Source organism: Lissotriton vulgaris, chromosome 1_1, assembly GCF_964263255.1.
Source record: "Lissotriton vulgaris chromosome 1_1, aLisVul1.2, whole genome shotgun sequence".
NCBI lineage: Eukaryota > Metazoa > Chordata > Amphibia > Caudata > Salamandridae > Lissotriton > Lissotriton vulgaris.
In genome coordinates, this window is record NC_141685.1 from 2,106,035,226 (window position 1) to 2,106,048,491 (window position 13,266).

At 45.1% G+C, this 13,266-nt stretch overlaps 1 protein-coding gene across 1 annotated transcript in view; it reads right to left on the reverse strand.

Annotated features, from left to right (window-relative positions):
* Window positions 1-1,005: 1,005 nt before the first annotated feature.
* CCND2 (cyclin D2) overlaps window positions 1,006-13,266 on the reverse strand; it is a 90,345-nt gene continuing 78,084 nt past the window's right edge. Inside the window, exons 4-5 of the mRNA XM_086921430.1 lie at window positions 5,715-5,863; window positions 1,006-5,411 (exon numbers count right to left, since the gene is read on the reverse strand). Coding sequence (XP_086777556.1) covers window positions 5,262-5,411; window positions 5,715-5,863 — 299 coding nt within the window. The 3' untranslated portion in view covers window positions 1,006-5,261. The remainder of the gene's footprint in view (window positions 5,412-5,714; window positions 5,864-13,266) is intronic.

The following is a 13,266-nucleotide window of genomic DNA, read 5'->3' on the forward strand; positions in this document are numbered from 1 at the left end:
GACTGACGGTCCTACAATTTTTAAAGTAATAGGATTCGGATTTCCTGTCCAAGTTGTCTATATTACTACATCATTACAGTATATTGGCACAAGTTATCCACCAATATAGTACTTCTGTAGAGAAAAAGAGGGTGCCAGCCATAAGATAACAGAACAACCAACAAGGTGGGAGCTGATTAAGCATAAGAACTAGTGACGTGATTTATAAAAAAAAAAAAAAAAAAAACACATAAGGGAAGGAATTTATGAATGGTTTAATAATGTGCCTAGTTAATATGTAATGCAAAACTAAAAATTGTTTTACTTCTTAAGAATTCCCACTTCAGGCAGCATGAGGTTCAAAGAAGGGAGACCTGTAATTTCTTCACGACGGAAGGACAACAAAGTTTACAAAATTTGGCAAAACATAGTACTACATTTTTGCTCCCCACAACTGTTCTAAACCAGTCTGTTTATCCCATAATACATTTTGTAAAAGTGCTATATGTATAAAATGGTTTATAATAAAGCGGCTCATCAGGAATAATAAAAACAGCGACATTGGTAATTGGAAGCTTAAGACAGATTCTTGGTTCATTATCCCAGATAACAGTTTTGGTTTGCGCTTAATCAGACAGAACTTTGGATATTGACAAGGAAGAGAAAGTTATATGTTCCAAAAGAGCATCACCTCAAATGTCTGAATGAAATAAATTCGAAGAAGCTGGTGATGGATGCAGTCCAATTCGCAAAATGGTAGCTTAAAAGCACTGGTTAGTTCATGGTTTAGAAGTTTCAATAAATATTGACTTTAATGTTGGGTGTGGCAAGTTCCTAGAACACTGAGCAATACATTTCTAATAAGGTCCATTCTGAAGTTTGATTATGGTCCACTTTTTAGAAGCACTCTTTTCTCTGAAGTAGATTTCTTTTCTACGTAGCACTGTTTAATACACTTTAATCAAATAATTTATTTTCAATATTTCTCTGGAAACACAATGTAAAACTATTGAAAATCTGGCAGTCGGGTAGCCAATCTTCTAGTAAGTGCGACTGGTATTTAACTGAAAGTAAAGAATTTCCTGTATGTGTGATGCCTGCAAAGACTTCAAAAGATCAACACAGAGTGAAGAGCTTCAAGCAAAAAGCAGCACAGTAGTTCTGTTCTTCTCACTCTCTGATGAACACCCACTAGCTTAATAACATTTTTTTTAAACCAAAAACACGTACACTCAGACATACGACATAAGAATCCGTCCATTCAGAAAATGACTATTCTGAAATTGAACAGCTGTTTTCAAAAATGTAAAATGGGTGTTGTTCTGGCTCAAAGTCACCTAATTAAGTGGGTAACAAATTATAAAGCATCCATATATATGAAAGCCGAAGCTCTGCCATCTGAGCTTTAAACACTACAATACTTTGTCATACACTTTCAGAAGAGGCCCTACCCATCTAAAAACTTTTGAATGTTTTAAAGCCATGGCCCTTTAAGCTTAGGTTTATCGGTACGCTTGTGTCCCCACAACAAGTTTCATAAGGACAGTGCCGGGAAAATGTGCTGCAAATACAGCATACCGTTGCAATTTTTATGGGCGAAATCTCAACATTGAAGCTTTGATACAAGGGCCATCTACAGTATTTTAACAAACGGATGACAAATGATAATAAATAAAAAGTTACTGCTCATCAATGAAATACTCACTGAGGAAGATTCCAAAAATCCTTGATAAACATGGTAGGGGCATCCTACTTCGCTTTACAATTCTCTAGACCAAATACACACAGCCTAGAATTAAACATGCATCCAACAAACACTGACCGAACATGCCATAGAACCACAAAGTAGTCCACTCAAAACCAAATTGTTTTTCCTCCTGCATCTCCCATTCCTTAGCCAATACACAAAAATCCAAAATCCAATCTTCGATGGGAAAGGATGTCCTCTGGAAAAAAGGTACCAAAAGCCATGACTGGTAATCGTATTCAGCAACATGCTTCCTATAAAGCCATCAGTTTCTTAGTTCTTCAAAAATAATTATGCTTTACTGGCCATATTTTCCTTTCTGCACGCTGATTAAATCTGGCAGCATAGGTGAGAGCAAATGTATTCACTGCTCACGGAGGAGTACCTATTCTAAACAATACAGATGAATGAGGTACCTCTTGAATACATGCGTCAGGAATATGAAGCACGACAGTAGCCATAGAAGATACTGTCAAAATAAGGTTGTTCACTTCTTGGGAGTTAATTGGGGGGACAGTACTACCCCCCCCTTTGAGATTCACACCAGTGTGGTGCATCAGTCGGATGACTTTGTCCTTAAGAGACCCTGAAAATTAGGGACTGTGGATCAACTTGCAATACCCTTTTGGGAACCATTGCAAATTACGCATAAGACCAATAGGACTTGCAATCATCTATGTTGTAATTATAAATTCTCGATTTGAGTACTGCGTCGTAGGTACCATAATCAATTTTTTTAACACATCACTGCATGTGAACTGGTATAATACATGTATTTAACAGAAACTAATTTGTCGTGGGTTTCCCTTTTTGAATGACATTAATTGATGAAAACTGAAACTGGTAATTAGACTGTGGACTCCTCAAAATCTTTTTAGAGGTCTCCAACTTCAAAAAAGTCGCACAGATTAATTCTTCACGTAGTATATGTCGACCTTAGCCCACAAGGGCATATAGGGTTGTCAGTCAAAGAACGATCCTCAGAGAGAGTGCAGAAAAATCGGGCCCCAATAATAGATATTTGTAATGTAAAAAGAAGAACGCTAAAGGTAAAAACAGATTCAACTTGAATGAGTGGACTTCGTTACAGATCTCATAAAACTGACCTGATTTATGAAGGTCTGAGAAACGGACTTTTACATAACTGTAAGGCATGCAAGATCTGTCACACCGCTGCTCAATCAGTACAGACAGCTCCCCCCCCAACCCACAGTGCGACACTCTGTAATAGACATTTTGGTACCAAACGTATGCCAACTAAAGGTGGCTCTATCAGGAGCTTGACATAATAATAGATCAAAATTGATACAAGCCGAAAGAATGGCTGTTGGTAAGGCACCATGTGAATCAGCTATGGCTATCACCCAGTTAGCTACTGGGGAGAGAAAATAATAAAACACTGAAAAAAAAACGGTCTTTTGCAATGCTAAGGCTGAATAGAGGCCAGCCCTCAGTCATAACTCTTTTTGCTTTTTCTAAAGGCGTGCATGGGTCTTGGGCAGAATTAATCGCACAGTTCTACCCATGTGGATTGGCATAATTTGTTTTTGGATTATTACCTACTTTCAATCACTTTGGGTACATTTACGAGTTTGTGGTATCTCCCAAATTCTTACAAAGGAAAACAGCCACACTTCGAAATAATTCCTGCTCCACCCAGAAGAAATGTTGTTATGCATATTTTAGCATTTCTGGCTTTTCTTTTGTTAGCAAAAACGTTTGACATTATTTAGGGATACTCATCCGAGGGGGGCGATGAAAAATCGAAAAATGCATCAAACCATACAATCCAGGACTTAAAGCAACCTATCTTATCACAGAATGTAATGCTTTTTCCAAATAAATAACCGCATGTAATATGCCAGAATATCATTGCCAGATCTTGTCTGACAAATATTGAATCCTAAATCTAGCATACACAAATATCACCCTATTGTGCTTATTCTGACAAATGAGAGAATAGTGTATTTAACACTGGCACATAACACTGGCACAATCAACTGATTAGAAGTCAGATGTGACAGAGTTCATTTTGTATGACTCGGAGGCAACCAAGCGTTCAGTTCTTGACAACCTTTAGGGCTCATAGGGATGATTTGAACAAACATGCTCTTGGGGCAAACATGAAACCATCAGCAAAGGGACTTTGTTTATCAAGGAGAGTTTCAATGAAGGCTGGGTTATCGGACACTTGTAAGGATGACAAAGGATATTTTAGGAGATTTTGCAGTTGGCATCAAACTGTGGAGCTCTGCAGCGAATAGACTCATTTCTTTGACAGGGCAGTTGTTCTTAATACAATTCACAGAACCGGTAGGAGAATGGGCAATTTCACCAATACCATTAACATCTTAATATTTCACATTTGACTAAGGAAATGGAGACGTTTCCTTACCACATACCTTCCCAGACGTTCCTCGTGCCTTTAACTTCTTTGACCCATAACATATTATTTGAAGAGCTTGAAAACATTTAAATGGTTGCATTCTCTTAACATCTGAAGAGATTCCTTACCATAAATACTGCAATAACCAAGAACAAGAAGTTCTCAATAAAGAGGATTCAGGAGAGTATGCATAATACAAAACTTGAAGAAGTAAAAAGAAAAAAAGATCCTTAGACACAGAACGTTGTCCGATATGATAGTCTTCAATACACCTAACATCAAAATCTGTTACCGTAACGTGGGATCTCAAATGAGGAAGGTGGCAGGTAGTGATATTAGGACACTTAAGGTCCTAAACCTACAGAGTGGTTGCTACTTTTTCTATGTAATAGTTTTCCACGTCACAAATCACCATCATGTTTGAAGGAAGTAGCTCACAAAAAAATGTGCATCTATGGAAGAATCGTTGCTGAATACTGCTTTTACACCAAATGCGGAACATACTTTCCATAGGATGGGTCAGTCCACACCTGGATATGTAGGAATACCATTTTGCCAATTGTACTGCATTAATTATAATGAACCAATATGGACATATGTGGGAGTGATGAAAGCACGTTTCAGACTGGTAACAATTAGGAAAATCAATTCTTAGGTAGCAGCTACCACTGACGGCACACAAGTAAACAACCTATTTTATAAGATCCAACAAGAATCACTAACAAACTAAGAGGTAAATAGAGAACATGTCGCGTCCAGATCCCAAATGGTTCAATAGGAGTCCTTGTTCACTATTACCCTCTTAGACCGTTCCTCTATTTCTTTGCATTCAACACATGAAAGAACCAAATCACTTTCTTAAATTAAAAATGGGTACACGCATAACATTACACAAAACTAAAGTAATCCCACAAAATATGTTTAAATTTACCTAGCTAGCTTGAGTATACAGATCAGTAAGAGTGAATGCCGTAAAAGCATACAGACTGCAATAAACATATTGTGGGATTCCCTTCTGTAGAACATCAGACACCAAATGCATTTAATAACTCAGATGTTATCCTAAAATAGCTTTAAATAGGTTCTATGTGCGAGCAGATAAAAAAGATTTCATTCAAAAATAAAGAGGATGATTTTGTGCTAGCATCCTCACAAGTTGATGTCCCTAACATCCGTCGGTGTGCTGGCCTGGTCCAGTTCTTCCACTGTCTTAGATGGATTGCTTTGTTGTTGTTGCTGTTGTCTTAGATTGTTTAGGAGAACTGATTCAATTTGTTCTTGGCAAGCTTTAAGACAATCCTAAAATGAAAAGTAATGATTACTGACTATCAATGAAGCGTACAGATAAATTCATAATAAACCAACTACTTTTATTACAATGCGGCATAAAGAACTAAAACAGTGCAGATTAGATTTGTTTGGCAAACTCAAATGAAACATTATTCAAGTGAAAATTGAATATCAAGTACCAATGTAAACCGACAAACTAAAGAAAAATCACCAAATTCTTTATTCATGATCTTTCCCTCAAACCCAAGAAATAGAAAATGGAATGCTACACAAATAAGACAAAAGTGATGTAGTACAACACACTAGACTTACCACTTCTGTGTTTGTGATCTTAGCCAGAAGTTCTGTTAGGCTATCGCCAGACAATACACTTCCTTCATCAACAAACTGAAGCCCACAGATTGCCGCACCAACACTTCCAGTAGCTATCATTGATGGTGGGTACATGGCAAAGTTAAAGTCTGCAGAAAAATATAGATCTTTCAGATTCACAAAGAAAGAGTGGCAAAAACAAGCAGTCGCATACATAAAAAAGTCACGCTTTTATAAAAACGATTTGTTTAATTGAAAATTAAGTAACCTGTAACTACAATTCTCCCTTCGTCTATAGTATTTTATAGATTCAATTGTTTTGAAATTATTCAGGTTGACAATCCTTTTTGTAGGGGTATTAAAGCGAACAAATGCAACAGTTGCAGGTCTCTTTGCTCAACTGGAGAGGCAAGCTTCAATTTTAAAGGCACACATCTCGATGGTTGAATAGGGGTGGTAAGAGTGAACGGAATCGAAGTTCAGGGATGGAGTTATAAATTAGTTTCAGCTAATACGAATTAAGAGCCTACTATGCACCATCACTCCTGTGTTTTGAAAGTGCTGCCATGAGCATCTGCCATTCACTCATCCAATAATCCAACAATGTCCTTTAGGAAGTGGGCTGCTGGCACGTTTAGTAGAGCTGGGTCAGAGCAGAAATATACATTTGCTGGTCAGAGTATTAAGTGAAGTGGAGTGACAACAATACATTAGACATACTACAGCACAGCCAAAAGAGGCTACCAGCATCTAATCCTGCATCCAGGTTATAAAAGTACATCCTATTGTTGGAAGGAGGTCGTAAGGGAGAGGGGTGACCAGCAGTTGACTCCTGAAGGCAGGTGAAACAGAAGGGAGCAGCAGCCATAAGCCCCACTGCAACCAGATAATTCGACAATCATCCCATGCACCAACCTACACCACTGCTTCATACAGTCAACTTCCCCAGCTTCTGTCAGAGTAGGACAGTACACATCAGCCATCTTCAGACAAAAGCAGCAGCATGCTTACCCAGCCCTTAAATAAAATCTGCCTCATTTGGCACACTGTAAGAAATTATATGGGATAAAACGTTACTTAGAAGCACTCAGGCACGGAGTTGATGTTTCATAAAGTCTTTCTCGCTGTTATTTGTGAAGAACCAATTTAGAACGTTATCTCGCCTCAGAGCTCAAGAAACTCCTTTCCCCAAATCAGTTAATTATTTTTGACGTAGAAGAGCCAAACGCACTGCAGTCATGTTAAAGCACCCCAAGCATACCCAAGAATCAACAAGAAAGTTTACAAAAGAGCATTTCCAAACTCATTACAAAAACAATTCTTAGCTTTGTAATCAAACATATTGCTCATCCTGGGAACTCTTACTTCTCAAATTCATGGCAGATCCTGGAGTGAAGGAAAGAGCAATGTTTAAAGTCTAAACCTAGGGGCCAAGGAGACATTGTTGTTAAGAGAAGGTGGAAAGTAAGAGTTGGCCATCTAGAATGTGAAACTGTAGTCAAAGCTGAACTTTGTTATCATGAGGAACAACGAAGGAATCAGCAAGTACACGGTAACTGAAATAATCTTCCTTGATAGCAGGTCTCTCGCCAACATCTTCACTAATAAAGTGACACCCAGGACAGCCCCGCGCCGCACGGCCACCAGCTGTAGCGTGGGCGGTCCTCCCCCGCTGCGGACCTCAGCCTCGCTGAGACCACCCCGACGACCCCGCCCCAGTAACGTGATCGTGATTGATTATTGTGTGTTTTCTTTGGTATTTTACATCCTTCTGTACTGTCCCCCATATTGTTGTGTAAATTGCCCGTTTCCTATTTTTGTTGCTCTGTGCCGTTCACCTCCCTGTCCCTGTGCCCCTGCTTCCCGCCGCCTGCGTGCGGCCACGCCCCCTTTTCCTTCAATGCCCTCCCCGCTCCCGCCTCCCAGCTGCTCCTCCCTCCCTCGCACTTCGCCATAAATGGCGACCGTGCGTACACGCAGAGTTGACGCGCAGATTGTGCGCCGAAGGTAAGCCCGTCTGCGCCTGGACCGCGCCCAGTGCCAGGACCCCTGGCCCCCACCGACAGAAGACGACCCGACTATCCTACGACGCCACCGGACTCATCGCACTCGACACTGGCGGGATCCCCGGGTGCTACCGAGCCACTCCGAGGCGCACCCACGGACCCTTCAGCTGCCACTCATGCAAGTTCTCCTGCATCCGGACCTGCACCGCACCCACCAAGCCGAGAACCAGCAGCAACCACCTCAAGTGCATCCTGCTCAACACCCGCTCCGTCCACAGACACGCCGTCTAGCTTTGGAACCTCCTCGACACAACATCACCAGACGTCGCCTTCCTCACGGAAACATGGATGAACGCCTCCTCAGCGCCCGACATCGCCATCGCCATCCCAGACGGTTACAATATTATCCGGAGGGACCGCGGCAACCAGACCGGAGGAGGCATCGCCATCATCCACAGGAACACCATCCGCGTCACGAGCAACTCCGACGACACGCTCACACCCGCCGAACACCTGCAATTCCAGATCCACACCGACCCCAAGACCACCCTTAGAGGCACCCTCATCTACAGACCCCCGGGACCACGCACACAATTCAGCGAAGAGATCGCCGACTTCATCAGCCCGCACGCTCTCCTCTCCGCTGACTACATCCTCCTCGGGGACCTCAACTTCCACCTGGAGAACAACAACGGCCGCAACACCACCACCCTGCTGGACAACCTCGCCACCCTCGGTCTCAAACAGCTGGTGACCACCCCAACCCACTACGCCGGACACACACTCGACCCCGTCTTCTCCTCCAGCAAGGACATCTCCTTCAGCCACGCCACCGGACTCCACTGGACAGACCACAGCTGCGTCCACTTCAGCTACAAAAAGAACACGATACACCACCACCAGCAACAGGTTGCACGCAGAAGATGGAACAAGATCACAGCCAACACAACCAAGGCCCAAGATACCTCAACAGCCGCCTCAACTTCTACACCCTCACACGCCAGCGTCGATCGACCAAACACGCCCTCACCGCCGTCCCCCGCATCCGAAGAGCCACCACAGGAGGAAGGTCCTTCTCCTACCTGGCCGCCAAGACCTGGAACTCCCTCCCGACCCACCTCCGCCTGACCCAAGACCACCTCGCCTTCAGGAAGCAGCTCAAGACCTGGCTGTTCGAGCAGTAGCGGACCCCCCCCCCCCCCCCACCCCCCCAAGCACCTTGAGACCCTCCGGGTGAGTAGTGCGCTATATAAATGCTTTGATTGATTGACTGATTGACATGCTCGCCGCCTCCCTGAGCCAGGACCCACCCGCAAGCTCAGCGAACCCCAGCCAGGCCGCCAACAACCTAACGAAGTGGATCAGCAACTGCGCCGACGACCTCGCCCCAGTGAGGACCCCGCCCAGCAGACCCGGCAGTAAGAAAGCACCATGGTTCACCGACGAACTGAAGAGCTCCAAAAGGAACTGCCGAGCCCTCGAGAGAGCCTGGCGCAGAGACCCAACACCAGACAACATGACCACCCTCAAGCTCGCCACTCGAAAACACCACCAACTGATCCACACCACCAAGAAATCCGCATTCAAGGAACGACTGGACAACAATGCCCACAACAGCAAGGAACTCTTCAACATCGTCAAAGAGCTCTCCAACCCCAGCGCCGGAACCAACGACATCACCCCATCACAAGACCTCTGCAACTCCCTCGCCTCCTACTTCCACAACAAGATCGCGGACATACACAACCGCTTCAGCACAGAGCCGACACACCCCACGACAGCACCTGCACCCCCCACCGCCACCCTCCGCGCCTGGACCCTGATCAACACCGAGGAAACCCTACGCATGATGAACTCCATCCACTCCGGATCCCCAACCGACCCCTGCCCTCAACACGTCTTCAACAAGGCCGACTCAGTCATCGCACCCCACCTGCGGGACATCATCAACACCTCCTTCGACACAGCGACCTTCCCGGAGAGCTGGAAGCATGCCGAACTCAGCGCTCTACTGAAGAAACCATCAGCGGACCCCACCAAACTCAAAAACTACTGCCCCATCTCGCTTCTCCCGTTTCCGGCCAAAGTCATCGAGAAGACCGTCAACAAGCAGCTGGCCGCCTTCCTCAAGACGAATGGATCCCTCGACCACTCGCAGTCCGGCTTCCCGGCCAACCACAGCTCCGAGACCGCCCTCATCGCTGCCACTGATGACATCCGAGCCCTGCTCTACAACGGGGAAACAGCGGCCCTCATCCTCCTGGACCTTCCTGCGGCTTTCGACACTGTCTGCCACCGCACCCTAGAGCAGCGCCTCAGCAACGTCGGAATCCAAGAGAAGGCACTGGAGTGGGTCATCTCCTTCCTCACCGGAAGGACTCAGAGAGTCCGCCCCCCCCCCCCCCCCTTCAGATCAGAAGCCACCAAAGTCATCTGCGGCGTTCCTCAAGGCTCCTCGCTCAGCCCCACCATCTTCAATGTCTACATGAGCCCCCTTGCAGCCATCGCACGCCAACACAACCTCAACATCATCACTTACGCCAACGACACCCAGCTGATCCTCTCCCTCACCAACGACCCCGCCACCGCTAGAGCCAGCCTACAGGAGGGGATGAAAGACGTAGCAGAGTGGATGAAGAACAGCCGCCTGAAACTGAACTCAGACAAGACGGAAGTCCTCATCCTGGGATCTTCGCCCTCCGCCTGGGACGACTCCTGGTGGCCCCCTGCCCTGGGCAGCGCACCCACACCAACAGACTACGCACGCAACCTGGGCTTCATCCTGGACTCCTCCCTCTCCATGACCAGACAAGTCAACGCCGTCTCCTCGTCATGCTTCAACATCCTGCGCATGTTACGCAAGATCTTCCGGTGGATCCCCACCGAGACCAGGAAGACGGTCACCCAGGCCCTCGTCACCAGCCGACTGGACTACGGCAACTCCCTCTACGCCGGAACCACTGCCAGACTCCAGAAGAGACTCCAGCGAATCCAGAACGCCTCAGCAAGACTCATCCTGGACATCCCCCGACACAGCCACATCTCCGGACACCTGAGAGACCTGCACTGGCTCCCGGTCAACAAGAGAATCACGTTCCGACTCCTCACCCACGCACACCAAGCCCTACACAACCAAGGGCCAAGATACCTCAACAGTCGCCACAACTTCTACACTCCCACACGCCAGCTTCGATCAACCAACCACGCCCTCGCCGCCGTCCCCCGCATCCGAAGAGCCACCACAGGAGGAAGATCCTTCTCCTACCTCGCCGCCAAGACGTGGAACTCCCTCCCGACCCACCTCCGCCTGACCCAAGACCACCTCGCCTTCAGGAAGCAGCTCAAGACCTGGCTGTTCGAGCAGTAGCGAACCCCCCCCTCCCCAAGCGCCTTGAGACCCTCCCGGTGAGTAGCGCGCTATATAAATGCTGTGATTGATTGACTGATAATTTGGTGATAAACGATACAGGGCGCAAAAGCCTTCTTGGCTTACTAGGACAGAATCAGATTAGATTGATAAGAGGTGTTTACCTAAAATAGCTATCAAAAAGGGTGCAAGTGAGGCAGATAAAGCTTCAGTCCACAAGGCTGGTGATTCATCCTTGTCAATTAAGCAGTCACTATCAATAATTGTTAAAGCAAACCATTGTCTGAAGCCATGGAGGGATTCGAGGCAAGCCGGTGAAGGACATTTAACCCTTGCATGCCGATGACGAACCCCAGCCGTCATGCACTACGGTGCTCGTGTGCTTATGACGGCTGGGGTTCGTCATGGCCCGCCCCTGTTCATTTGTTTACCGCACAGGGGCGGAAACGGGCCAGCAGTGAAGGGGTTAAGGAGAATTTTAATTTTTTTAAAGTTGTTTTTATTGATAGTGAGACATATCAGACATGTATACAGTTCTTACACATAATATCTTCACTGACGAGATACCCATTACATCCCACTTCACAAATCCTGGTTGATAGCACAGCATGCCCAATTTCTGGGCATACCATAGTCAGCCCACCCCAGCCTTGAAATGGCCAGATACCAAATTTGCACTGTGTGTAGTGTTGGGCCAATAAGTCTTTTTCCTTGTGTGGGAATACAGGGCACCCAGACAGCTCGAACAATCCATCTGGTACCCGTCTAGGCAGTAGGCCGGGTCCGTCGGCAGAGCATACATCCAGGAATTTACAGCACCCAGCTGAGAATCCCAGTAATACAACATCTGGAATGGATACCAACAGACTGATGGGCACTAACCAATATAATATTAGGGTATCTAGATCAACTATATCACATGTGGTGCTCCTAGGAGGGTGGATGTGTATCCAACACTCTCAAAGTCCTGCTAGCGCAGAAACAAATTGAACCAATATCCTCTGAGCACTCAATTATCCAACTAACTTAAGGTAATGACACAAATCAATTGGAAAATGTCACAGTTCAATTGCTTGCAGTAAAAAGTCCAACATTTTTCAATCAAGGTTCTTCTGTGTGTATTTTCATTTTCTTCACAACCATAGGTTCACGATACATCAGCCAACACGTGTTTCGTCGTGCCGTTATACAACACTGTGACTTCCTCAGGGCTGTAACCAAATAAACAGTTCCCATGAATATACCACGACCTACGTATGGCTTATAGTAATTATAGTAGACGCATATACAGAGTGCATGATCCGGAATTATTGACACGGAATTATATCTCGGTCCTTAGAGTAATGTTGAATCATATTATTGCGGTATGGTGAATATAGCGAATAGGGGATATAGTAGCCTTTTACTTTGGAACTAGGCAGCAAGAGAAGATTTTGCCTTGAACATGCTACAAGATGACGCCTATTGTTAATCAGAATAAATAGACACTTATAGATGGCGCCCGTGTAGAACGCCGTACTGAGTAGCAGGGATAAGTGCTACCGGGAACGAGGTAAAGAGACTGCTGCTTTCAATCTTTCTATCATTTATGACCTATACTTGTATAAGTATGGTCTTTTATTAGGTCGCTTTTTTATTTCTGTTTAGGAGGAAGAGAAATTCTTCAAGTTGGGGTCGAAGAGGCACTTGACAAAGTTTGTAAAGGTGAGCTGACTGCCAGGTGGCTTGCTAGGTAACCGACAAGTCTACCGTTTGTGATAATAAGGCTAACGTATTATTTTTCAGCAATACGAACAGGGAGAAACTCAAGGGAACCGAGAACCCCGAATACTTTATCGAGTTGGGGACGTAAAGATGTATCGATAGAATGAGAAGGTGAGCTGACTGTTAGACAGCTTATGAGGTTACTAAACAGTCTCATGAATTTGGTAATGAGACAAATGCATTATATCATTGTTTCATTGCAGAGATACTAATAGGGAGTTGTACATGGATTAAGACCCCAAGTCAAGAAATGGTATACTCCGAGGGTGAGTGCTTAAGCGAGAAATTAGTGTGTCGAAATGACCTGAGCTGGGCACATTATAGAATAATATATATGATCCATCTTTACAGCGTGATATAAATAATATTTGTTATAACGACTGAGAATATTGAACACAGGACCGCCAGATGTAAG